Source organism: Solea senegalensis, linkage group LG4, assembly GCF_019176455.1.
Source record: "Solea senegalensis isolate Sse05_10M linkage group LG4, IFAPA_SoseM_1, whole genome shotgun sequence".
In the NCBI taxonomy this organism is placed as follows: domain Eukaryota; kingdom Metazoa; phylum Chordata; class Actinopteri; order Pleuronectiformes; family Soleidae; genus Solea; species Solea senegalensis.
Window position 1 is genome coordinate 20,216,530 of NC_058024.1, and position 27,674 is coordinate 20,244,203.

Here is a 27,674-nt window from a genome sequence, read left to right on the forward strand (position 1 = left end):
CTTGACGGCAGGCTGACTTTAGTTTTACGCACACATTTTACGCATTAAACACACCGTTTTCCTTGTGTTTCACCTTTATCGTCAGACAACCATCTGACCAGGTCAACACTTTGATCTAGACTCGCAGATAAACGAGCCAATCACAGCGGCTCCAGCGGGAGGGGCAAGACAGCTCTGCTCAAAGTTGCAGAGCATCCCTCTCTCCCTCTCTCTCCCTCTCGCACCAGCTTTACCTTCACACCTTGACTGCACTTCACAGTCTGTGTGAACCTCATCTGTCTCTGCACGACTACAGGGAAACTGACCGACTGGGTGAAATATGTTGTCTTGTACGGAGATGATCACCATGTGCCTGCAGTCTGCCAAACAGAAGCATCTCCGGGCTCAGCAGCAGCTGCCGCCGCCGCCGCCGATGCACAGCCATGGACAAGGGTTGACTCTCTTTCATGATGTGAGTCTATGTTCTCTCTCTATTTCTCTCTCTCTCTCTCTGTTGTTTATTCATTCATTTTGTGGGGACCTAAATCTGAAGTGAGAGTTAATCAGTTTGGGTTATTACATTTAACTCAGGTTTAATGTTGGACTGAAGTGAACAATTGGAGAAAATACTCAATTGCAATTTTTCTGACAGGTATTGCATTTGAATAAATGAAGGCTCAGTTCAATATTTACTGGGTAATAGATTTAAAATGTAATGTTTCATTTGAAAATGATTAAAATGCTCAGGCCTAGATTATAGGCAATTGTTATTTATTGGCTAAACCTCGGTGTGTGTACTTGTTTGTATGTCTTTGTGAGGACCAAAGCAATGTATAAACCATAGGAAGCAAGGACATTTGGGGAAGTGAGGACATTTTGGCTGGCCCTCACAACTTTAAATGGCATTTTGGGGGTTAGAATTAGGTTTATGCTAGGGTTAGGTATTTATTTGTAATGGTTAAGGACCAGGGAATGCAGCACTATGGATCCTGTACAAATACTGTACATGTGTGTTTTCTCTACTACACTATAAAGAAATGTGTACCACTGCAATAATAAAGCACACCCAAAGGCCATTATCTCTAAAAAAATGAATCCGCTTTACAACTTTTGCTTCAGGCTCAAAATATATTGCTGCATATTTTTAGCCGACCAGTTGACTTAACTGTGTGGGTGCTGTGGGAAAATGCCATTGCAAATAAGACAACTTCAACGTGCCTTCAATGCTAAATTAGAATTCGCAAGTCAAAATCTGTCAGTGTGAATAATTGGGCATCCTACAGGCGGGAATAAGATTTCCATTTTCTGCACAATGTTGCCCCGTTCACCAGACCAAAGTGGAAAGACAAAAATAAATAGTGACTATGAAAGAAGACAAGTAATCAAAGTGAAGACAGCATGGCAGTTATGAGCATTTTCTTAATTTCCCAGTGTCATTATTTTCCTACACAGGCTGTTTTAGACATTCAGTAAATACAGTAATTACAATTGAGAGCAAGGAACACAGACTATGCAAACATCAAGTAGAGTGTGGCTGTGAGTCTGCTTCAGCTGGAACAACACAAAAGATGAAATGCGGAGGCTTTGGTGCTGTACTCTTTTCAGGGACAGTGTGTGTGTGTGTTGTGCCAACACAATGTGAGTGTGTCTTTGTTTAGACGAGGCTGTCTGTGTTCTGTGTGTTAGTGACAGAGTACACAGCTAGCTGTCACTTAGTTAGAGCTCAAATGGACACATCATCAGCCTGTTAACCCAGGACAAGACAGTGTATGACACATGGATAATTACTCATATAACCTCCAGGGATATATAAGTGCGTATGTGTGTGAAAGAGATGATGATGAAGTCTGTCATCTTTTTTTTGTTGTTGTTGATGAATCAGTAAGAAGGCAGTCATAACTACTAAACAATGTTTGGTGCTGCTGTACTTTGTTTATGTGCTAGTCAATGGTTAAATCAATGACTTCTATTTCATGAAAATGGAGGACGGGCCACACGGTTGATGTAGTGGTTAGCACTCTTGCCTTTGCAGCAAAACGACCTGGCTTTGTGACCTCAGAGTTTGCATGTTCTCCCCTTGTGTGCATGGGTTTTCTCCGAGTTATCCACTTTCCTCCCACAGTCCAAAAACATGCAGATTTTGGGATTAGGCAAATTGACCGTGAGAGTGAAGGGTTATTTGTCTCAATGTGGCCCTGTGATGGACCGCCTTTTGTCCTCTCATCGCTGTCCGCACTCTGAAGCTGGAGATGGAAGGAAATAGAAAATAAACAAATAGAAAAAAACCTAAAATATAGAAGCAAAATGTGAGCAGGGTGCCGTAATTGGGCACAGCTTTTCTTTTTCACAGTGTGTGAGCACAGTCTGAGAGAACCCACTGTCCTAACACCTGCCACTGTGACATCAGAGGAGTAGCTCTCTGGGAAGCAGCTCTGACCTTTTCTGGGCTTGCAGTAAATTGTGCATTATCATTTGTTGACACTGGTGAGCTCAAAGACTCAGGCGAACAACAAACAAACAAAGTTTAACAGTACTGCTTCCACTCTGCTGAATCAAACAGGAGAGATAATGTACTTGCCTAGATGGGTAAACAGTGGCACAGGGGAAAGCGAAAGACTGCTGATGTGTTTATGCAAAAGCTTAACAGAGAGATACAAAGTCATTTTCAGATTCATATAGTTGTCCGAATGCCTTGCCATCATAAATGAGCTTTTTATGTAATCCAAATATCCCAAACAGGAGTTTGCCTTTGAGTCTTGACTGTGGTGGAGCCACAGTTAGTGTTAAGTGGTTTTAAATTTACCTCAGTCAACTGGCAAATGTAGTGCCCTTTATCTGAGGGATATTTACTCAGTCGTTTACAGCCAAGTGTTAAAAACACATCATTATGATGGTGTTAGAGCGACTGACAGGTAATATTGTCAAGTAAGTGTCTGGTTGCAGGTGATGTCCAGAAACATGCAGATTTGTCAAATTGGACACTCTAAATAGGTGTGAGTGTCAGTGTGGATGGTTGTTTGTTGTTCGCCCTATGTCAGCTGCGATTGGCACCAGCGCCCCCCACGACCCTCATGTGGAAGATAAAGCGGTAGAAGATGAATGAATGAAAACCTGACGTGGTGCTGGTTGAACTGGACATCTTATGGCTTCTTGCTACATCCATTTTTATATACGCAGCCAATGCCACTGGAGAGAGGGTGGGCACACCCAGCCCGCACAGAGAGAAAATTAATCATTCACGTTCACATTCACAGATTCACAGTACACCCCTACAGGGAATTTGGTCTTGAATGAACTTAAACCCAATGTGCTCTTCTTTGGACTGTGGGAGGAAGCAGGAGTGTCTAGAGAAAAGGAGGATGGAGGATTCGACCCAAGAAACTTTTTGCTGTGCAAACCATACAAACTGTTCCAAATTCCAAAGTAACTTGACTTTCTACTGTCAAAAGTCAGTGTGGCATAAAATCAGTATATTAATGACTACAGTTGAAGTATAGAGAAGGTAGAACGTGCAGTCAGTACAGTCTGCTACAGGCCTGCACCTTCATTAAGATGTGCACGGTCCTAGGGGTCACAGAGTTGATTCACACTAATAACATTGCGAATGAGTGTTAACCAAGTTCATACTTGTCCGCTAGAATTCAGTTTTCAAACCATGCCACAAATGAAAAAGGACGGGACTGTGGAAGAGCCGAGCACTGATATCAGGAGTGAAGATGTAGTGACAGAGAGGTGGACAGGCAAAGGGCAGAAGTGCTCGTTAACCTATGGAAAGGTGAGACTCAGGGTCTGCTGTTATTTATAACCTGTAGGTCAAAAATGACGAGCATGTCAGTCCTGACCTATAAAGACCGTAGACTGGGGGGGTGGGTCGTGGAATGACATCGATAAATTAGAACAGATTGTTTTTCATAACAGTGTATCTGTGAAATGTAAGATAAGTTGCTTTGTTTCACTCATGCGAGCAATGCTGTCGCTAAATGTCCATCTACAAGGTTGATAACTTGAAATACGGAAATAGATGCATGAAATATATATTTAAATGTGCATTAAAGAAATGTGGAACCATAATTGAAGCCCATCAAATAACCTAAACCTCATGTATTGCATGTGAAAACAAAGTTGGCTGACACCATATGATGCTCAAACTTCTCACTGTTCACACTCAGTGATGCATAACTACTTTAATAACCATGTCTTCCCTTTTCTTTCTTTTTTTTTTTCCTAAAGATTTTCCGCCGAGCAGACAAAAACGGTGAGTAAACAGTTCGTAACGTGTTCAGTGATGACTAATGTGTCACATCGCATGCTTGTCCTCACATTACTCGGCTACAGTAGCTGTTACTCATATGAAAACTGTGAGAGACTGGCATACATTTCTCTAAAGTGAAGCTCCTTTTATAAATATCTCAGCTCATTGAAGACCGTGGACAGAATCTTCCAGTCTGCTCATTGAGGCCAACCTTAAATCAAGAGTATATTGACTCCACTGATTGTAAAAAGACAGGAAATAAGTAAACCTTTCACTTCATTTCCAGTGTCAGTAAACATTTTCTCTAGTTCTATGTCCTCTTGTCCCAATTGACCACATGATGTCAACTTTGTAAATGGTGTTCCTGTTTAAACTAGATGAAGAAGCACAACACATATAAATGGACACCAGAGTGAATGACAGCAACCAATAGGAGCCTGGCTGCAGTTCACATTCTTATGGGTTAAGATGCTGAATCATGGCCATGTTGTAAAGATTGTTTGACATGAAAGAAACTCATACAACTGGGGGTTGTACTGTGATGAAGTTACTTTTCTAGTGCTCACTTTCCCTTCATTCGGGCTCCGGGGCTTATTGTTATAGGAACACTCGTGGTAGAGACAGTGCTGCTGGTTCTGTCTGCTTTTGTTCATAATAATTTACTTAATGGAGAAAGCTGTCATCATAAATGAAAAAAAAAACAGACCAACTCTATCCTTTCCACTTATCTTTTCACTTCTTTATTTTCACATTTGACATATTGTACATTTAAATCTTCTTGCTGTTATCAAAACTACCTTGGTTCTGTGGCTATGGATGAAGAAGTCTTATTTATTTCTAGGTTGAAATGAGTTGCCCGAACAAATCAGGAAGAAAGCTTCATCACTGGGGCATTGCTGCATTTACAGCCAGGCCTGTAATCAGCATGTGTCAAAACAGCAATTACTTCTCAGAAGCACTTACTATTCATGATCAAGTGTGTTGCACAGTACGTGTTGAATTGTTCTTTGGATTCCAGCCCCATATATATTCACTGTTGTAGTTTTATTTTATTGTAATGAGCTCAGCTGGGGTGGCTGTCATCACTGCACTGGAACATGGAGAAGAAGTGTTTATATAAAAGACAAATGCAAAGAAAATAGACTGCGCTACATCCACCGCACTTCATATCGCACACTGTATATAGGCCAGTCAACAAACTCGTGTTTATTTGTGGCGTGAGGGGCAGGATAAACCCCTGGACTTCTCAAATATATCTCCAAAAAACCTTTACCATAAAAAATTTAAACCCAAAAGTTTGTAACTCTATTGCAGTGTTTTTGCATCTCTCAAACATTGATAACATTGTGGACAGCTCTGGTAAAAGGTAAAAAGAAAAAGGTTTAGATAATTGAAAAAACAAGTCTATTCAGGTTTAGTAGTGCTGGCATATTCCGCTTTTTTAATGGTCAAAGTCTCACCATTACCAGTGTGCATGAAAACCCAAGAATAATTAGACAGCTTACATAACTCAGACCGTAACTTAATTGGCAGAATGGTCACACACCAATACTCTTGTTTAAACTTCTCTCGGTATAAGCAGCAGCTTTATATTGTCAAAATGACAATATAATATTAAATTGCAACAACTCCATATTTTCCTGGAAAATATTTGTCTTCTGCATCAGGACACGTTCTTGAGTGAAAGCTGGAGAGATGATTTCATCTCTAAGTGTTCTTCTTTAATGAACCGCCGTCTTACCTGACAACCTCAACCGAAACTGAGTAAGGAATACCTGCCAGTTTCAAACCATTAGTGAGAAAGGAGATGAAGTATGGCATGTGGTATAAAAGCAGCATGAAGGTTTAAATTAGGATCATGGAAGCTTACGGTATATCACAGGCATTCTCACAGATGGCCCAGTGGAACACTTTCCAAGCAGTGCATCGATACTCACAGTACCGGAATTGTACAAAGATTTGAGTATACGGTACTACACGGGATTTTATAGGCCGAACTCGGTAGTAGTAGACGCTTTTGATGCTGTGATGCATTTGTGGGAATTTATAAACCACTTACTGTAGGAGAAGCCGCAACGGGACAGACCTTTTGAGAGATAAGAGTGTGGCCTACTTTGTGCCCTATTTCCCCACTTGCTCATGTGGCTCTTGTTTACACTGATCAACGGAGCACAACCTGTTCGGACTGCCTTTGGTTTGTTTTGGAAACATTTTTTTGTCTCTGCGAAAAATGTCAGATTTAAACATGCCGGTTTTTGATCTTAGCTGTTCAGTCTAAGTGGAGGATATTACATGGACTCTTTGTCTCCATGTAGTCTCAAAGTATTTATGTCTTTCTGTATTGTGTCACAAGCTGTGTATATATAGAAATATGAACAAATAGTAATAAGTCAGTTCAGTTTTTAGTCTTTTTAAAATTTAATTTCAAATATCGGTTACTCTTAAATCCAGTGAAACAGCATTTATTCACCAGGCTGCTCATTGTCGTCTCATCTTCCAGCAATGGCTGCTGTTATATCACATCCTGTCCTTCACAATAACATGAGAGTAACAGTGCTTCATAAGTTATGGATACAATATAGGTCTAAATGTGTACATTGGAGAATTTAATGGTTATGAGGAACTGTTTAAATTGTAACCAGCAGGTTTGCGTCAGGAAGCTGAGAATCTCAAGTGATGCAAACAAATCAGTGCAGAATAAATAAAGTGAACAAAAACAACAGTAACAAATAATCATTTGTCACTGAGGTTCTTAGACGTATGCTGGACGTTCTTAAAATAGTGTAAATCGAAAAGGTACCTAGTCTTAATTTAGTCTTTGGCGCTTGGACATGTTCGGGGAGGAAATCAAAGCTGAGCGCTTCTGCTTTTAGAGCAGCAGCAGAATGAAAACAAGTCCAGACCCTGGTGGAGATGGTGGTCGGTGACCTGGTGAAGAATGACGGTTCAGATGAGACTGTGAAGACTCGGTAGCTAAGGGGTAGCTAAGGGGAGGGGAAGGATCCACATGACAGCAGATCCCCCACAGCAAATGATCTGCCAAGTCATGAAAAGTGAGAGAGAGGAAGGAAAGTGGAAATGAGAAGACACTGAAAAGCACAAGACTTCAAAATAACAAACACATAATCCTCCCTTCTGATGCTTTCGATGCCATCTGTCATCGTCATCATCATCCCTTCAGGATATTTGAGTCTAAAAGCATGATTGATGTTTGACTTGATGTAAGACAAATGCACACAATTCTGTTTGTTTTCGTTTTTTTTTTACAAAATATACCTATACCTAGTGTCTTTTTAAACAAATTCATATGTGGAAACAAACCTAACTCTCGGCTAATATGGATTTAATCAAAGCACACAGCTTTATCCAGACCTTGATGTAACTAACAAAGAGCATAGTAGTGATAATGATGTTGTGACTTTATTTTAACTCCCTGCAGATTCAGGCAGAAATGTACTATTTCAGTTTATTTAACACATTTAATAAATAATCAGTGGCTCACACAATCCCCAGAATGCAGAGTAAGAAAAATCTACTCAGGCTTTTCTTTCCATCATAAATCACAGGGGCCACAACTGAGTCGCCATGATCATATTATACGATTATACATGTGTGTGTGTGTGTGTGTGTGAGAGAGAGCTAATTGTGGTTCGGTTTGGGAACAAAAGGCACCTGGTTAGGGCTCTGAAAAGGATGATTTTTCCTCAGATCGTCAGCCTCCTCTCCATAAAAACACAGACGTTTGGTCTTGAACTGTGGTCTGCTGCACAGTGGATGTGTTGCTATGTTACACACTGCTGCTCCTGCTGCTGCTGCTGCTGCCACCAGCTCCTCTTCCTCTTGGTATGAATTATGATTTACTGATATGACACATATGAAATCATTTGACAAGATCACAGATTCATTTCTGTGTACAATGTAATTGTTCCCATGGTTTGCATAATGATAGAATATAAAAATAGTTTTTCTTTGAGGCCAAGCTGAGGGCTGTATTTTTGGAGGTCACTCTGTTTGCCTGATGTTTAACCCAGAAGTGTCAAAGTGGAGACTGCCAGTGCTCATCATCGGTCCAAAGTGTCACCTCAGAGCATAAATGCTGCCTGTTTCACTTTGCTCCCAAAATATAGGAAGCTGTCCAAACACATTAATTCAATACAACACTGTGAAAAGAGACATAGCTGTGTGGCGAGTGGTTTAGCATTGCAAGTTAAATGTTACCGAATGCATAAGTGTAGCTTTCTGAAAAATATCTCATATAAAACCTGTGCCAAAATGAAATGGCCTTCACTGTAGGAGGGGAATAATTCTCGCTGTGACAGCCTCTGCTGAAACATGCACATTTATTTAAACAAGAAAGTAAATAGTGAATAGTGCTTATCCAAAGGATTTTATGTAGCTCTGCATACCAGTGGGCCATACTTGTGGTGGTGGGGAAATGCCGATGAACTACTCTGAGGTACAAATGTGTCAAGGAAAACGTATTTATTCATTTTTTTTAATTTGCGTGTTTGTTTCTGTGGCAGTACACTTTTTTGTATTCACGATACCAAATAACAAGTGACAGGGGAAAGCAGATAGAGAGACTTTTAAAGTAGCGAGTGCTAGGAGTTGTCTATTGCATATTACACATGCAAAGAGATATGTTGTGTAATATGCATATTGACAGCATATTATGCATTCAGGCCAGAGGTAATTACAAACAGTGCCAAAGAGGCTCCAGCTGAACAGATGGTCTTCAAGCTCACCCTTGATTTTTCAGCCATGCTGAGTCAGCCGTCTAGATCTCTGTGGCATATTAAGCTGCTCTCAGTTTACCTTGTCATGTTAAAGACAGGGTCAGTCATTGGGCAGATGACTCTGTTGGTACATGGAGCCAAAAGACAAAGGATTTACAGTCAGGGTTGAATGACAAAAGAGTGACAGCTCCTATTGTGTAACTGTTGGAAGTTCACATAATTGTGAATAAAAATAAGTCAAGTATTCGAGTCCAGGACGGGCTCAACATGATGATGACTTGGACTCTTGATTCTGCCACTGACTGCATTCGGATTCGGACAGTTAAATATGAGGACACTGACATTTTTGACTGATTTTCTCGTCTCAGGCCAGATTAATGTGGCACACAGTACTGAAATGTTGCTATATCACAGTAATACTGCAACAATGCTGCTATAGTAATGCTGTAACATTACCAGCATGTGCAAGTTATGGGAAACTGTCTGTGCAAAAGTGCAGAAGTGTGTTGTTCTCTATTCTCAAGTTACCCATAAACATCCAAATGTTACGTTTTGCATGCACATATTTTAAACAGGAAATAAACATTTGAAATTGAGGTAGTTGTGTCAATCATGTTTGATTTTTTTATTGTCATTATGCGTATGTGTCCACCTGTCCATTTGTTCATTTTGATCTGTCATACAGTCACTGAAAACCAACTCCGACCAACATACGCGTGACGACCTGAGTCTGTTATGACACACAGTGTTCTCCACATAAATCAAATCTGTTGGTCTGGACTCTCGCTGGGGTTTAAAACAACTATCATCACTTTCTCTGTGGAAGAATAACTGCTGGTCTCTCTGTGGAATGGCCAGCAGACAGATTGATAGTTGGCTCACAAAGAAGCACTTCTTCACTGAGGACAACCAAGCTGTTTATCTTCTGCCATTGATTTGTTTTTTTTGTTTTTTCTGAGCATTGTCTGTCATAACGAGCTGTACTCATAGCTAACCAGAGAAATATGACAGCCTGCTGACATTATGTGCTATCATCCATTTTTATTTGTCAACTCTTTCTGCAGAAGGTTTGCTGTGGATGAGGACGTAACACATTTTTTGTCATGATCTATGCAAAGGGTACATGCTTGAAAATAGACATAGTCACAGGATCTGCAGGTGAAGCGAGCGTGGCCATCAGGAAAAGGATGCACTTGTAAATCTGCTAGTAAAATAACCCCAATTCTTATTTGATTCACTCCTAAGGAGTTTATGGTCTTAATCGTGGTTTCAGGCCTTCATCAATACAGCACAATGTCCATTTTGTCAATTATTGTACAATTTAGAGTGAAATAGATGAAAACCCCCAGCATGTTTTGGGGAGTGTAATCTGACGTAATCTTAGTAATCTTCATCTGTGTTTCAGATGATGGCAAACTGTCATTTGAAGAGTTCAATGCCTACTTTGCGGATGGAATCCTGACCACGGAGGAGCTGCAGGAGCTTTTCTACTCCATAGACGGCCGACAAAATAAGTAGGTCATTTTTGTTTGCTTTTATTTATCACATTAGCATGTTTTTTTTCCTTCCAGTGCTGTAGTAAAACTACTTGGCAACAGTACTAAACCTGTGCCTTTTGTACTCACACCAGCATACAAAATACTGAGCAGCAAGTGTTTTCAGTTTAAAGGCACAGGGAATGTGTTCCTTCAAAGTAGTAGTAATTTACAGGGTAAATGCTTCACAGCTGAAGGGAGTTCATCAGTAAAAAATAAGCCCTTCACCCCCCACTCAAGCAGGCTGAATTAATGTTTACCCACTTTCTTTGGACATAAAGCACTGTTGACTACAGCAGCCACTTCAAAACTTACTCCTCGGAAATTGCAAGTGAAGAAATCAGCCTCAGGGAAAAGCTGCTGAAATCACTGGTCTGTAGAGGAAGGGTAACTCACAGCAGCCACAGAGAGTTAAAGAAAGCTCCCTGAAGTTGTTTGTGAAATGTTTACATTTTTTTTTTGAAGCCAATTGTCTTATTATTTCTATTGTACACATAAGTAAGATATTTTAACGCGACAGATCATAGAAACCACTATATAGGGTCATAAAATAGAGCTTACCAGCATAAATAAACCAATGTAAACACAACTACAATATATATTTATGTTTATAATGTGTTGGTAGTTCTTTAATAGCTTTTGGATCTCTCGTGTGACACAGACTTTTTGTAATCACTCTGAGCACTTTGAGCATAAACCGGTGTCATCTCGTTAAAGTCTTTTCTTGATGTGTGAGTCTATTTACCACTACTGTAAATAAATAAATATAAGTATAAAATCAATGAATAAATAACACAACATAAAGAATATTTCAGCGTCCATCATTTGAATTTCTGCCACGACACAATGTTTTCACAGCATTGACATTAACGTGCAAATGTCCAGAAATATTGTATCATGTCTTTGAATTTCTTTATTATACATCATCAAGGCATTTTAGCCCCTTTATCTTCCCTTGTTCTCTTTCCTGCAGCAATATGGACACTGGCAAGCTTTCAGGTTGGTGGGAGAGTTTTTTTTGTTTAATGATTTATATTAATGTGTCACAGTACCTTTTTTTTCCCCCTTCGGCTGCTCCCAATTTTTGATTTGGCATAGATATTCCTATTCTAAGGCAACCTCTTTTCCACTAGAATACACAGTGGCAGGATATCAGGCAATATTGGGGTTAAGTGTGTCTTTCTCACACAGGGAGCTGAGGATCAATCCAATACCACTTTTTGGATCCATAATGTGTATCTTTAAGTTCTCATCCATGTCCATGGTAATGCTCGACCACATTTTAGATTCTATTGCACAATGAATAATAAAACTGAACCTTGACTAAAAATATATATATCGGGACATTAAAATGCGTCAGGAAAAGAAAAAAAGGAAAGGAAAGTTTATTTTCCAGTGAAGGGTTTTATCGTGTCAGCGTTTTATCCACACAGAAACAGCATTGTTGGAGTGATGGAACGCTGTTTTTGGAAAAATGGGTCTCAGGGTGGGAATTTTCAAAACACCAGCCTTGTGTTTTCATGTCGTCAAACTAATATTTTGTCTTTCCTTTGTCCTCTGGTGTTTTTGTTTGATCAGTTTGAAGCTTTTTTCATCATTAAAACAAGATTTCTGATTGTTTCAGTTTATAAAATACGTCATTTCTTTTCTCCATATAACACAGAAATCATTGTATTGTGAAAAGTGAATCATTTTGGTTTGTGGACAAAACAAGACATTCGAGAACATCATCATTTCCACTGATCAAACTTTTTTTTAGCATTTCATGGACTAAATGATTACTCAATTAATCATGAAAATAATCGACAGGTCAATTGATTACGAAAATAATTTTTATTTCAAATAAAGCTTTATGGGCATGTGCGTCTTCTTCTCTTGTTTTGGTGTGTTTCCATAGCAGCGCTACAGCGCCACATACGGAATGACTATTTGTATTACAGTGTTCCCAGTCATTTTGGGTGGGTCTAGTGTGGGTGAAGACGTTTCCTGAAACAGTACAGTGTTTCCGTGTGGACAGGACCTTAGACATGCTGACAGATACAGATGATAGTGGTTATTGTGTGGCAGTGTTAGGCTGCTGTGTCCCCATCTTTGTGCTATAAGCGAACATGCTGCTCTGCAAGTGTTAGAGTGGCATTAGAGCAAACAACCAACACATTCTGTCCTGTATTCGTCTATATTGTGTGGTAGTCTATAGTCTGCAGCTTGCAGCTTTCAATCTTGTAATCTGTAAATATGACAAGAAAATCTGTCTACTGACCCATATTTTTTACCATCTTTAAAAATGTACGTGTCTGTCAGATGACCTAAATAAAAATGAAGAGAAATAGAGCTGAGACCTGTAAATACCAGTCGTACCCAGAATAAAGCTCATGCATCATTTATTTAAAGGGAATGGTAACTTTTCCATCTGCTGTCAAAACACGGCGACTGTTTTTCACGAAAGAAAGTTCCACTTATCTCAGGTTTTGTAGTCGGGGAACTTCAATCTCGGTAAAAGGAGATCCATTAACCTTAAGTACAGTTGCTGCCGGTTTCATACTTTTTAAATAACAAGTTTGAAGTCTTATAAATCCTGTTTTCCCAAGCTGTTTCTGTGATTAAATTTAACCTAAACAAATATATCTATTTTTTTAAATTTTCCCACTTGTGCAGATGACTTCATTTGCAACATAAATAAGTGTATCTGGGATTTTTTAATAGTATTTATTTGTACTGAGTATCCTAACTGCATGCAGACATTAATGAGCTACTGTTTTAACACTAGATTATTAAAATATAATTAAAGTTTTTATTAATCCCCTTAGGGAAAGTATTCCTCTGCATTTGACCCATCCTTGAATTAGGAGCAGTGGGCTGCCACACTGAGTGGCGCCCGGGGAGCATTGGGGGTTGGGTACCTTGCTCAGGGGTACCCCAGCCCTTTTTGGCCAGGTGGGGATTTGAACCGGCGACCCTCTGGTTACAAGTCAAGTTCCCTTTCCACTTGGCCACAGGCTGCCTGTTAAAATAACAGTGTCATTTTAATGGCATGGTAGGCTTTGAATGTGATCAGCATTCAGGCATGTAAAATTGCTGTAACATTTCAGTGACTCTGACTTGTTTCCTGTTCACTGTCAGATTATTTTGCTCAGCACCTGGGGGAGTATCTCAACGTCCTTTCAGCTCTGGAGAGTCTGAATGTTGCCATTTTAAAGGCAATGGATAAAACTAAAGAGGTAAGTGAACACACACACACACACACACACACACAAATACACACACGCACAAAGGGCTGCAAGATGGCTGCACGTCTCAGAGTCGGATTGTGCCAGAGATTTCTTTCCTCTCCACTGTTGCCAGATGCTATGAACTGCCGGGCTTCTCTTTCAATCTATAAAGTGAAAGGTTTCCACCTTATTATATGTGGAGTGCCTGGAGATAATGCATGTTGTGATCATCCCGCTATACTTAACAATGAAACTGGATTTGGTGTGATTTGATAAGTGCACAGTGTGAAAGAAAACATGGGGCGTGCGCAGATGGAGCCACTGCTACACCAACGTCTCCTAAACCGATGAGCAAACAGAAGAACCAAAGCAAACAAGATAAGATGATAGCATTGACTTTATTACATCTGCCGAGGAGGTTATATTTTCTGCCGTCATGAAAAAGAAGATGCATTTGGGTGAAATATTTTGGCAATTATGGCCCAAAAGAAAATAATTTCTTTTTTTATACAATCGTTTAAATTGTGAGATTACGAAGTGTATTGACACTGTGGGAAAATGAGCAAGTTTTAGTGTTTTCTACAGCTAACTGTATTAGTCTTATTATAGGGATATTTGCTGCATTACACCAGCTCTATAGGCTGGGAATTGTAACACTGACAATACAAAATGTGTGGAATGAAGTAAAATGAAAAGAATAAACACAACGTATACAGAATGTATACATGATTGCACAGACAGGCAGAAAACGATGCACGATAAAGGAAACATTTATGATGTATGATGTTGGTATCATTCATTTCCACACTCTCCTTTTTAGTGGACTATAGTCTTAGAAGACAAGTCAACACCGGTCACAGTTTGAAACATCATTAAATGTTATTTTTCTTTAATCTTCTGTGAACATAGTTGTCCTCTCTGCAGTCCCACGTTCATCTGCTATTCCTTGTGTTTATCATTATCCTCAAGGTTTCTTCTGCAAACAGTCTTCACAGCCTCACATTTTATTTAACTAGCTGAAATAACAACCTTGAATGAGGGATTTGAATTTTAATAGAAGAGCAATGTTTTCCTCTTCTTTTTTTTCCTCCGTTTTTTTAAACTTGATGTGAGATGTGTCCTGAATAATAATGCACCCTGTCTTAATTAGATCACCTTGCTCCTCTGCTCCGGCACTACATAAAGGATTGTACAGTCTCGATTGGGCTGCGGTAGTTTGTCACAGAGTGATCTGGGCTGAGTATCCTGATGCATTCTCAGTGGTGGCTACATATAAAAAAATCTTCTAATGCTCTAAACTTCTTTGTAATGTGGGTTAATGTGGGTTAAAACCGTGTCACTAACTTTAACCTGACTACAGCTCAACTCTTGGCCCTAAACTCTATGCCTCATTAGGACCAGGTTTCTGTCGCTACGAGGTTTACTGGCCCTGACGAGGTCAGCGTTAATGTCAGAAAAGAAGTACACACACACAAAAGCTGTTTGCCAGTGTCAAGGACAAGACATCAAGCCCTTTATGAGGTTAACTGTGTGTGTGTTTGTGTGTGTGGAGATTTGATTGTGTAAGCAGCAGAGAGTTCATAAGCACTGGAAGTGTTTTAACCTTTCTTCTGGACACTGTGTTTATTTCTTGACCTTGTGTTTGTTTACCATTGACTACTCTCTCCCTCTCTCGCTCTCTCTCCCTCTCTCTCCCTCTCCCTATCTCTCTCTCTCCGTCAGGAGTACCAGGGTTCCAGTGTGTTGGGCCAGTTCGTCACCAGGTTCATGCTCAGAGAGACGTCCAGTCAGCTCCACTCTCTGCAGCGGTCACTGCAGTGTGCCATGGAGGCTGTAGAAGAGCAGAGCAGCCCTGAACAGTTAGTATCGTCAGTTAGTACAGACAGTATCACACTGTCTGTACTGTGAGTGACTTTATACATAACAATCACAACAACAACAGCAAAATGGATGAGTAATAATAATAATAATAATAATTGAAAAACACTAAAACATCACATGAGGGCAAGTCTGTATAAATGGTTTTAAGTGAAGTGATTTAAAAGAGTCCACTTCATCTTACTATAGTCTGATGATCTTTCCAGAACCTTAATCACAAGCTTTTATATCTTCATCACATATTACAAACACTTACTGTACATATGCAAGTGTTTTAGTTGCTTTATCTTGAAAATAAGTAGGTTTGAGATGATGTTAATCGTTATGCTTTGTCATCATGGTGACTTTCCATTTGATTCTGTGAAGAAGATACAAGCTCATTTCAGGAGATGTGAGGTTGTAAGACTGATGGACCGAGCTGCCACCTGGCGACGTCTCATTAAACCCGAAATAGTCAAAACCATCAAAGCAAAAACTAAATATACTGTACTCTATGTTGTTCATTGAAATTGCTACAATAGAACATAGAACCTTATCAACAATCTATGCACTGAAATCATCTCAAACACTTCTAAATTGACCGTAAACCACAAGGATCGGCTAATCTGGTCTGATCAGTTTGTTACTGTTTGTTGACTTGCAGTTGGTTTGCCTGTTACACTGTGTGTGTGTGTGTGTGTGTGTGTGTCAGGGCTCAGCGGCGCTCACCTTGTTCTCCTCGCTCCCCCCCAGTGCCACTCTGGCATTATTGAAAATAATGGAGCGATTATAGTCAAGGTGAATTATTGAAAGGGGACTGGGGAGGGAGCAAAGATGATAAGGTTGTCACTGAAATACAGAACGAATGAGTCACGGAGAAAGGAAGAAAGCAAAGAAAGATGATGGCGCAGGAACGTCTGTACGGCGGTGAATAACAATAACAGCAATAATAATAGATTGCTCAAACCTGCATAGACTGGAAGGAGGAAGGAGGAAGGAGGAAGGAAGAGTGTGTGAGACTTGGGTGGAGTAGAAATAGACGTATATTGAGTTTGCATCAAATAGCTACTTCTCTCGGCTTTGCCTCCCTGCAGTGGATTTGTGGCTGTTGCGGTGGCCTTTGGGTTCCAGGCTGTTCTCAGCGTGAGAACCTCCCAGCAATGCGCTCCCTGTGCAGTAACAGTGTGATGCCGCACACACACACACACACACACAGAGACACAGGCAAACACATCTCAGTTATACAAACATAGACGGAAAAAGTATTTGCCAGTGTGAAGGGCAGGACATCAAGTGTGTGTGTGAATATTTGAGTGTGTAAGCAGAGCGTTAATAAGCACTGGTGTGTATGAGGCCCTTGACAAAGTCTTTTCACCTTCCTTCTGGACACTGTGTTTATTTCTAGGTCCTCTCTCTCTCTCTCTCACGGCTTCTCGTTTTCTCTCTCGCTGTCTCTCTCGCATCAGACATGAACCTATCTCAGTTTCTGATGTGAATCAATTATTAATGCATCCGTCCTTTCTTCACTCCCAGCACTCTGTTGCCGCTCCCACCTTAGATTAATCCACGTCCTTCTTCTCCATTCCCCGTGTGACTCCCTGTATGTGTCAAACCTTCTCTCCATATGTCTTTCCTTCCCTTTCCCCCCTCACGTCTTTGACAGTTGCTGTCTTTCTCTCTAACGTTTGTCTCCCCTGGGTATTAAACGCTGTCATGGCAGGAGAGAGGTAAAGGCACCCGAGTTGACAGCAGTACAGAGGAACGGCAGGCGATGTGGTCGGAGGATCCATAACAATCTGTGCATGTCCCCATCAGATCCCCGTCCTGGCATTTTGACCACAAGTAAGTGAAGTTATTAACGCATATTAACGCTTTTAATTTGAATTTTAAAAAGCTGCAGATGAAGGAATATATATCTATATATATATATATATATATATATATATATATATATGTATATATATATATATATTCTTTATGGGCGCTTCAGGGATTGTCCTCCTGTACAATGAAGAAGCTTTTTTTATGACACAGTTAGTGTTGAGGCTCATCTATCTTGCCTTTATGGAAAGAGATACTGTATGTGCATTTTCACTAGAGGGCAGTGCACGTGGCAGTGGGTTGGAACAAGGGCCTTTCTGCATGGAGTTTGCATGTTCTCCCCGTGTGTGCGTGGGTTTTTTCCAGGTTCTCCAATTTCCTCCCACATTGGACACTCGAAATTGACAAATTGGGTGCTCAAAATATAACAATAGGACCATTTACACCTACTAAATCTTGCAATTAACACAACACTTAGTTCACGTCATGGCTGTTCAGATCTGGACCAATTCTGGACGAGCCCCCAGTTGAAACTTCCCTTAATGTGCTTTGGTGCCATCCACCATCCTCATTGTGTTCTATGTGCATTTTGCCTGGACTATTGGCTATAAAGTTTTCCCCAAAATAACTACATTTCAGAAATAGTGTCTGAATAATGTCTTTTATTGCAGAATATCAAGAGTCATTTCTATCTGTTTTTATTTTTAAATGAATAGATTAATTTTGCATCATGAACATGTTTTTTTTTTATTGTTGCATATTAAAACAACCACTTATATTTTGAAATGATCTAATCCAATCCAACTTTATTTGTAAAGCACTTTAAAACAAACACAGTGGACCAAAGTGCTGTACAGAATAATGGATAAAAGACAGAAGAAGTAAAAGAAAGAAAAGCTCACACGAGGCAATAGAGTGCATATAAGAAAAATGAATTAATACGGCATATTGATGATATGATATGATATGAGCTCATAACTTTGTCAGAGAGTGTGTGTATGAATGGGTTTGTATTCATGCCAAAGCATTTACAAGTGAGTAATGAGAAAACATCAGACATTTGGGCAATTGTTCAACACACCAGTGATTCTCATCACTCTCACTTGTGTTGTGCGTATAATTGCAGCATGCAGATGGCAAACATTCCCTAAAGGCTTTTCACGGCTACAAAGATCCTATTGACATGTTTCTAATGAAGTGTATTTCATGTGGAGTTTCAGTTTTTCCATCACCAGTACTGATAAACTAAACTTCTCAAAGTGAGCTTTCATTAAAAGATTTAAAAGAAGAACTTTCAACATTCAGCTATTTGTCGAATGTGGTTATAATGAGAAACCCATTTGTAATCACAGAATAGAATTTGTACCTTTTTTTTTTTTTCACAGAGAATAAAACACACCACATCAGCCTGCGTATGCTTTTTTTCTTGCCCTAGAAAACATGAAATGATGAAACACAAAGCTGAAACGCTCCGCTGTGATCTAACTCGTGTATTTCCAGTAATTTTGCGTTGTGTTATCTCAGGCGTTAGCGGGGACGATGGAGACAAGTGGTGTTCCCAAATCAACAGGCTGCAGCAACTTCTGGATAAACTGGAGTGTCAGGTATGAAATGATTCTTGGATGGATAATTGTGGACAGCAATATATGACTCAGGAAACATGATATGTTTGAAAAGCACACCCATCTCACAGTTACTCACAGATATTGGACACATACTGTATCTCTGATGATTTCACAACATTGCAGCCATTATCAGTCTTTAGAAACCTGGGTGTTAAAGGGTTAACAATGTTACTGCGGACTCAGCGTCTTTGCCTGTACATAGTTTTCATATTTTTGGACTATCATGTTTTTGGACTTTGAGACAAAAACACAAAAAAGTTTTATTTAAAATATGTTTTACACTGTTCACATTTCAAATGTAATACACACAAGTCCAGTGTTCATGTACAACTAAATTTCTTTTTGTTTTTCTTCCTTTTAAAATGTTAATTCACTATTTTAACATTAAAAACATTATAAATAACTTCCAGATATTGAACGTTATTCTGCGAAAATGGGCAAAAGCACGTACTCACAGACCTGTTATGATTAAAATAAGCAAAAAAAAGGGTTAAGTATGTATACAAATAACCCGGATACTTTTGCAAGTCCACTTTAAGTCTTAAGAAAAAAGTAGCTTAGCAACACATTGGCTCCTGGGGGAGCTTTCGATCGATTCGGGTCGTCTCCTTCTGTTTGTGTTTTCCCAATTATTTTATAGTGGTACCGTTGGCATTTAACTTTAATTTTGACAGATGCACTAATCAATAGTTCCACATTTTCAAATGAAGTTGAGTCCTTGAAACAAAAACTTCCAAACGTCTCCACAGAGCTTTAACATTTAACGACAAAGTTCTATGAATATGAATCAACTGAAAGTAATTGACTTAATCTAATAAAGGGGCAGCTAAATTGATTGGGCATTTTCATGTTTTAAAAACATTTTAGATGTTAAGTGGCTCATGACAAATTATGCAGAGGGTAGAAGAAATATTTGGTATTTGTTTTTGGGGAAATGGGATGAAGAGTAATGAGGGGAACGTGAGTGGGCTGCACAAACAGCTCTGCAGACAAAAAACTACTTTCATACAATTACATGATTACAGACGTGCAGATTTCACTGGTGTTGTGTTTTTTAATGTGTATAGTGGTCTGGAACTAGTGGTCAGCGTCATGCTTTATGGATTAATGTCATCCTCTAGGGTCAAACTCAAATGACCTGGGGGTCAATGAGGGGGCCGGTCTAGAAAAAAAAAGTGGGCAATATGAGCTCACACCTATAACCCAATATCTCATAAAAGTATTTGTGATGATATTTCCCATTCCCAGAATTTCTTAATTACTGTGATATTTTCACAGTAAAAAATCTTGTTTTGATTTTAAAATCATTTTACAATCAGCTGTGCTTAATATGACACGTTTTACATATTTAATCATTTAGATTTTGGTTGTATTTGCGTCATGTAAATAAGATATACTATATAAACTATAAGAATCATTCACACTCTGCTGCCACGTCGCATTCTTTCCCCCCCCCTGTTCATTCTGAGATTCTCATCGTTTGACATTTAGTCTCTCTCCGACTTTTCCTCCCATTCTAAACATTGGTCTATCAAAGCGATTCATAACCGGCAGGATTTCCACAGCACATCATCCATCCACCACACCACCGCTGCACTCGTGCGCTCTTACACACTCATACACTCCTCGCGCCTTTCTCTGCTTTCTCAAATACAACAGTATGAGTTTTCTGCCGCAAAGGTTATGTTGACTTTATATATACACACACACACACACACACACACACACCTGAAGGCAGAAAGCTCCTTCTGTGTTATTACATTTTCTGCTTTTCTCTCTTCGTAACGTTGTGTCGTCATAGGTTATTCACACCCCGGGGAAAAGGTTGCAAATTTCTGGGTTACATGTTTTCTTGTTGTTATCTTTAAAAGTACATTTGTAACCTATACTACCTTGTGACTAACTAAATCACATCATTCTGTCATGCTCCTGTTTTTGAATGAGTGTTATTATGTGGGAGCTGTGTTGTGCACTGGCCTTTGAAATAGATTAAATCCACACAACGGCGGGGAAAATAAAACGCTAAACATTACAATTAAAACATTTTCATGTTGTATACTGACTATGCAGACTATTTTGTTCTTTTATGTCCAGAGAGTGTAAAGTGTGTCTTCTTTTTTTAGAGTCCCAAATTGGAGCCACTGAAGGAGGACACACTGACCAGCACATACAAGTCTGTAAGTCCCCACGGGTTTCACGATTTCATCACCAGCACTGTACTCAGTGGCTCACAGTCTCAGTCCAACATTTTGCAGCAATAATAAAGTCAGTGTCTGATTTACATAAAAAACAGTTTACCTCCCTCTCAATTTCTTTGAGCGTTTTTAACGAGCTTACCAAAATAGAACCTTCAGAAAAAAAGACATAATCCCCAAGAGAGAGGAGCTGAGTGTTCTGATATACTCCGAAGACCTTGATTAGGCCAACACAGTTATTATGATGTAAATGTAGGGTTAATATTCTTTAGTCATTTCCTTATTTATATCTAGAATTCTGAAGAAGAAAAAAAAGGTTCCCAAATACACGCACATTCATCTCTTTTCCCCTCTCTGTGTCTTGTTTTGCCACCAAAAGAACATCCTGCTGGTTCAGAGGCAGATGTCTGTGACGGATGAAGATGCGGACAAGTTCCCCAAAGTTCTGAAAAGCTACGTCGACGCCACTTCAGTCCACTCCGACAACCTGCAGTGAGTGCTTGATTTCACACAGAGCCATAGTGTAACTCATGGCCACTGTGCCAGGCTCTGCTGCTGAGGCAGCTTCTTGAGTCGTGAGGCAGCAGTGAATCACTAAATGAATGAATGGGGAAATTATTGTTTTCTCATCAACGTTCACGTGATATTGTATCAGATTTATACAGTATGTATGGAAGAATATTTAAAAAAAAAATCAGATTTTCTCAGAAAATCTGACTTTAATCTCAGAATTCATGCTGTTTTATATTTTTTTTTTCTTTCTCTCTCCTGATACTTGATGAGTCCACTTAATTAATTCTTGCTGGTGCTGTTGCTCTACGTTCTAACTTACATCTTTGTGTCTCTCAAAAGAGTCAAACTTTTTCTCGTGACTCTCTTTGTCTTTGTCTTTCCTCTTCTTGCCCCGCTCTGCTTGTCTTCTCCATCCTGCTGTCAGCGTGTCCGTTCAGAAGCTCCTGGGAAAGTCCTGTTACATAATGTATGAGTTCTGGCAAGACCACATCTCCTGGATGAGGTCAGTATGGCGTGTGTGTGTGTGTCTGTGTGTGTGTGTGTGTGTGAGAGACAGAGACAGATGGGCCATCTGCTAATCTTTACCAGTGGGAAATATTTCCATCAAAAAGTAAAGCAGCGCCAAACAGTCAGTGCCAACATGTGACACATATACAAACACACACTTGTGTCTTTTTATAGTTGTGAAGACTGTCAAAGACATAAAGCCCCTCTCCCAAGCTGTATTTGATGTTTGTTTTTGTAGATTCTGTCCTGAGCTCCTCCCGCCCTCACAGACAGATACATGCATTCATGCATTCATTCATTGTCCACTACTTTATCCTCCACATGAGGGGCACGGAGCCAATAATAATGAGCCAATCCCAGTTGACATAGGGTGAACGGTGGCGTTACACCCTGGACAGGTCGCCAGTCCATCTCAGGGCAAACACACAGAGACAAACAACCGTTCACACCTATGGAGTGTCCAATTCTCTGCATGTCGGAGGAAACCGGAGTACGGACAGACGCACTTCTTAGATTGTATGTGACCAAATGCAAGCTTCACTCTGCCCATATCAACTCTTTAACTTTTATGACCTCATTTCTTTTCTAGCTCTTACCCTAAAGTGTTAACTTGGCCATTCACACAAAGATAACATAACATGTAACTTCCTCTTCCCACTCCTCACCTTTGTTTTCTGTCTTTACAGCTACCTGCAGTCCAACAGCAGTAAAGATTTCCAGCGCTGTGTCATTGACATGTTAGAGGAAGCTGAGGTGGTGTCCACGATGTTGCTCCCAGGTTCGTATTTGTGTGTATCACTGAGTAAATTCATATAACAGTTCAATATTACAACTAATATATGCCTAAACCCTCACAGGTCATTTTCAAAGTTTAAAGTAAATGTTAGTGTCTTGTCATGTTGTCACGCTTCCTTTCGATGTGAAATTCTGTTGAAAATGTCACCGTTTTTCACTGCAGTGAGGATTCTGGCATTTTTGATTTTGTCCTTGGTGTGTTTTGCATGTGACTCATGAGTCACTCATGATAGTGGACAGATGGACCGTAGTCTTAGTGATAGTGTGGTATTGAAAACACTACAGAGGTGTTGCACAATCTGTATATTAAAATTATGCAATAATTACAGTTAGGCCACAGTTCAATAAGTACCTCGGTTGTTTTGGTCGTGGTTTTCGGTTCGGTTCGGTTTGGTTTTAACTGTCCAGGACATTTTCATTTTTAATCATTTTAGGTTAATTTCACAGGAATAATATGGGGTTAAGGGCCCAAAATGGACACCATACTGAAAGGGTCAATATTATTCCAACAATTGTAGCATCCCTTCATCCATCCATTCATACTCCTTTGGAGCAAATCCCAGCTAATGAAGGGCAAAAAGGCAGAGGGTGCACACTGGACACAGGTCGCCAGTCCTTGCAGGGTCAACACACAGAGACAAACAACCACTTACTCTCAGAGTCAGGGGTGTCAAACTCAAATGACCTGGGGGCCAATGAGCATCTAGTCTGGTCAAGCAGGGGCTGACATAGAGGAAAAAAAGTGGAAAAAACAACTATTTAGTAGCTGGTGGGCAATATTAGATATTCATTATGATATTAGACAGAACTGCAAAGTAAAAGTGCTTGTTTTGATATAAAATGATTCACAATGAAAACATATTTATGATGCACAAAAACGGAGAATTAAATTGAAAATTTAGCAAACAATGACAAGGATAATTGTGATTAAAACAGCTAAAATGTATGTACTTTCATGTTGAGTGTAATACATTTAATAAAGCAATGATTACAACCGAATGTCTTATTACTATTATGAAAATATTGCCAGCAAATAGATTTAGTCTTATATTCTGTCTCTATTCCATCACCTCGCACAGTGGTGGGCGGGCCGCATGTAATCGATTGGAGGGCCACATGTGACATATGTGTCACCTTAAACTGCAGACTTTGATGTATGGTCATTTATGTTCACACATCATCCTAACACTCAGTGGCAGTGTCCAGAGTTGAATGTTGAACGAAGCCAGAAACTCACTAAAAATAGACATTTACTGTGCTGCTGCAAGTGTTTTGTTTCTGCAGAAATAAAAGTGAGGATACTTTTCTCTGAACACTCTGGGTTACAGTGTGTCAACACAAAATTAAGAAAAATTTGCCAGTTCTGGCACACGTTAGATGTGTTTATTAGGTTAAATCCCACACACAGACACACACACACACAGAAAAGAGCTGCTTGTTCTTGGCAGATTCTGCGACATCTGACGCACATAAGTTTGTTTACATCATCAGCTCATTGACCCCTCCCCCCCCCAGCAGGAGGAGTGTCATGAATCACTGCCACTGCAGCCCAGGCAACAATCACGACTTTATTCTCCCATTTTGATATTTGATTAATTTGCTGCGGATCTCCAAATGTGACTCAGAAAGCAGTAGGCTAGCATTAATTATTATTTCAGCCTCTTTTGCGTACATTGCAGATGGAGCCTCAGCTGTGTGGGCGGCGTGATTTGTAACTGTTGCTAGGTTACCGTACATGGGTATTTACTTCCGCGTCTGTGACTCACATGTACAGTGTGTACGTACGTTGACTATTTCAGAGTTTCGGCTGCGAGTACAGGGATCGGGTATGAGGAAAGAAGCTATATTACCATGTAGCACAGACAGGGGTCCACTCAGGAGATCAGCTAATTGTCGACGCCCCCAAAGAGTTTGGCAGAAAAACAACAAAACAAAAATAAAGTAAAAGAATGATGAAAGGGATTCAGTGTGTGTGTGTGTGTGTGTGTGTGTGTGTTTTACCTCTTTAAGAGTCTGTAGTCCTGTGCCTCAAAGCCCAGTCCTAATGAGGCCAATTGTCATTTTTCAAGCATATGAATGGGGGACAATGCGGTTTCCTAACAAGGAAATTTACAGTATCTAATATAACATTTTATTAAGATTTTTTTGTGATTACTGACTAAGTAAGTAACTAAAGAGTCTTCGTATGCTGAACAGCATTAGTGAAGGGATGTGCTTACCATGTTCTGATAAAATTTGAGCCTCTTCTCTTCCTGTGGTGTTTTTTTGGGTCTCCTTATATAACTGCTATTATGTTTTCTATTATATTATATATATATCTTTGCTCTGACTGTCAGATGCACTTGAGCTGATCAGGAGGAGAAGGGAGGATGATTTTATGAGGTGCACGTTAGAAATCCATCCATCATCTACCGCTTTATCCTCCACCAGAGGGTCGCGGGCTGTGCTGTGCCAATCTCAGCTACATCGGGCGATAGGCGGGGTACCAGTGTTGGGGAACGTTACTTTAAAAAAGTAATTAGTTATAGTTACTCACTACTTGTTCCAAAAAGTAACTGAGTTAGTAACTGAATTACTCTATAATAAAAGTAACTTGTTACCAGGGAAAGTAACTATTTGCGTTACTGTTAAAAAAAGTTGCTATATGTCAAAGAATTGTTGAAATGAGTAGAACAGACGGATGTTTGTACGTAACTTTTTATATTTGTTGCACATCGACAGACGGCAAGATGTTTATCCTGCACTTCAAGTATTATCTTTGTAAGAAAAGTAAACAGTTGCACAATATAAAGTGCATTTAACTCTAGCAAATTAAATCAAACTCTCTCAACCTGAGACAACAAAAGTAAACTTTTAAACAACAAAAAAGTGTGTTTAGCTCTGTCTTATTCTTAATTAAATAAATCAAACTCTCAATAATCGGAGCTTTTGGCAACTAACTTTGTAAATGCGCGTGCCATTGTGAGATGCTTCATTAAATTAGAAGTTTTTGCTCCGGGACATAATGTACACATTACATGTACGTTCTTGCCTTTGATCACAATGAACTTGAAGAAGTGATTTTATCGCCACAAACAATGAAAATGCCAACTTTACATCGGAATCCTGACTCGCCATCTCTGCTGCTTCATCGATTCTCTGTTTAGCTGTTGTGTGTGTGTGTGGCGCGTATGCTGGAATGCGTGAAACGTGACTCTGCCTTGGTCAATCATAATCGCTTACCACGTTATTAACCCGCCTCCTCACTCGCTGTGAGCCAGGGGTGCGTTGGGATTACACAGTTTATTCAATCAATGCATAGTAACGCACCGCATTTTACGTCCAGTAAAGTAATTAGTTAGATTACCCCGTTACTGAAAAAATAACGTTATTCCAAACACTGCGGGGTACACCCTGGACAGTTCGCCAGTCCATCGCAGGGCCACACACAGATAGAGACAAACAACCATTCACTCTCACACTCACTCCTATGGTCAATTTAGAGTGTCCAATTCACCTAATCCCCACATTGCATGTTTTTGGACTGTGGGAGGAAGCCGGAGAACCCGGAGAGAACCCACGCACACACAGGGAGAACATCTAAACTCCATGCAGAAAGGCCCTTGTTCCAACCGGGGCTCAAACCCAGGTCTTCTCGCTGCAAGGCAAGAGTGCTAACCACTACTCCGCCGTGAGGCCCCTGTTAGAAATATAACATAAAAATAAATAAAACGGGCACTAACTGTCCCTGACGACTGCCTCCATTTATTTCTTTTTCTTGGTGAAGCTTTGCGTCAACTGAAATGTGTTTCACGGTTCATTCATTTCCTCCTAGATGTGATTACAACCATGCACTTACAGCGCGAGTAAGTGCGACTCCCTGATTCTCTGTCTCTGGTTAAATGTATTGCAACATAGGTGCAAACAGGTGCTCGATATAATCTAAATAGTGACTTTATTTGTTTGCACGTTCAGTTTTTTGTGAGTTTTTCCTAACAATTTCTCTGTGTACGTTTGTTTTTCCCCCTCAGCTTCTTGGTGGATCATGACCAACAACTAATGGCCAGGATGTCACATCCCTACTGCCTACACTGTCACATGGACAAAGGCACACTGGCACTGCGACTCACCCACCCCCACACAAACACACACACATTTATCAACACACATGCACGCATTCACAGAGTAGAATTCAAAAGACATCCACGTTTGTTTGAAACCAAGCGGAGACAGAGAGAGAGAGTGGCGTCACCCAGCTTTTTTCTCCCCAGCAGCATCTTTTATTATTCCTCTGTCTTCTGTCACTGCTCATTACTGTGCCGCTCATATCAAAAGGGATAAACTCTGTAGGCAATCAGAAGACTTAAGAGTGACTGATGCTCTGAATGCGAGTTGTTTATTATTATCATCCTTATTATTATCATTATTATTATTATTATTAGTTTGATTATTATGATTATTTTAACCCTTTAACACCGAGCGTATCGCAGGTGACACATTTTTGCAAGCGCGCTTTGCTTTACTGTAATTACGTGACAGTTTGCATTTCCATTTCTTGGCCTGTTTTTGCACATTGAGACAAAGTCTCAAACAAATGTTACTTTAAAGATGTTTTACGTTGTTCAAATTTCAAATTTAACACGCAAAATCTGGTGTCCGTGTACAATTACG

At 39.9% G+C, this 27,674-nt stretch overlaps 1 protein-coding gene across 2 annotated transcripts; it reads left to right on the forward strand.

Annotated features, from left to right (window-relative positions):
• Window positions 1–213: 213 nt before the first annotated feature.
• necab3 (N-terminal EF-hand calcium binding protein 3) lies at window positions 214–27,446 on the forward strand. 2 transcript variants are annotated; one of them, XM_044022914.1, is made up of 13 exons: window positions 214–451; window positions 4,210–4,234; window positions 10,373–10,481; window positions 11,476–11,501; window positions 13,623–13,720; window positions 15,434–15,570; window positions 17,289–17,410; window positions 18,914–18,993; window positions 21,138–21,191; window positions 21,589–21,701; window positions 22,147–22,224; window positions 22,916–23,007; window positions 27,035–27,446. In XM_044022914.1, exons 1-13 carry the CDS (start codon window positions 320–322, stop codon window positions 27,061–27,063), a joined length of 1,095 nt encoding a protein of 364 aa, XP_043878849.1. In that variant the 5' UTR covers window positions 214–319; the 3' UTR covers window positions 27,064–27,446. The 2 variants fall into 2 exon arrangements, with proteins under 2 accessions (XP_043878849.1, XP_043878851.1); XM_044022916.1 differs by lacking the exon at window positions 22,147–22,224.
• The last annotated feature ends 228 nt before the right edge of the window (window positions 27,447–27,674 follow it).

Bases quoted from the DNA above. Each gene is read 5' to 3' on its own strand.
- necab3 (XM_044022914.1), top strand. From the start codon at position 320: ATGTTGTCTTGTACGGAGATGATCACCATGTGCCTGCAGTCTGCCAAA. The intron at 4,235-10,372 runs GTGAGTAAACAG...TCTGTGTTTCAG, and splicing joins CCGCCGAGCAGACAAAAACG to ATGATGGCAAACTGTCATTT. The intron at 13,721-15,433 runs GTAAGTGAACAC...TCTCTCCGTCAG, and splicing joins CAATGGATAAAACTAAAGAG to GAGTACCAGGGTTCCAGTGT.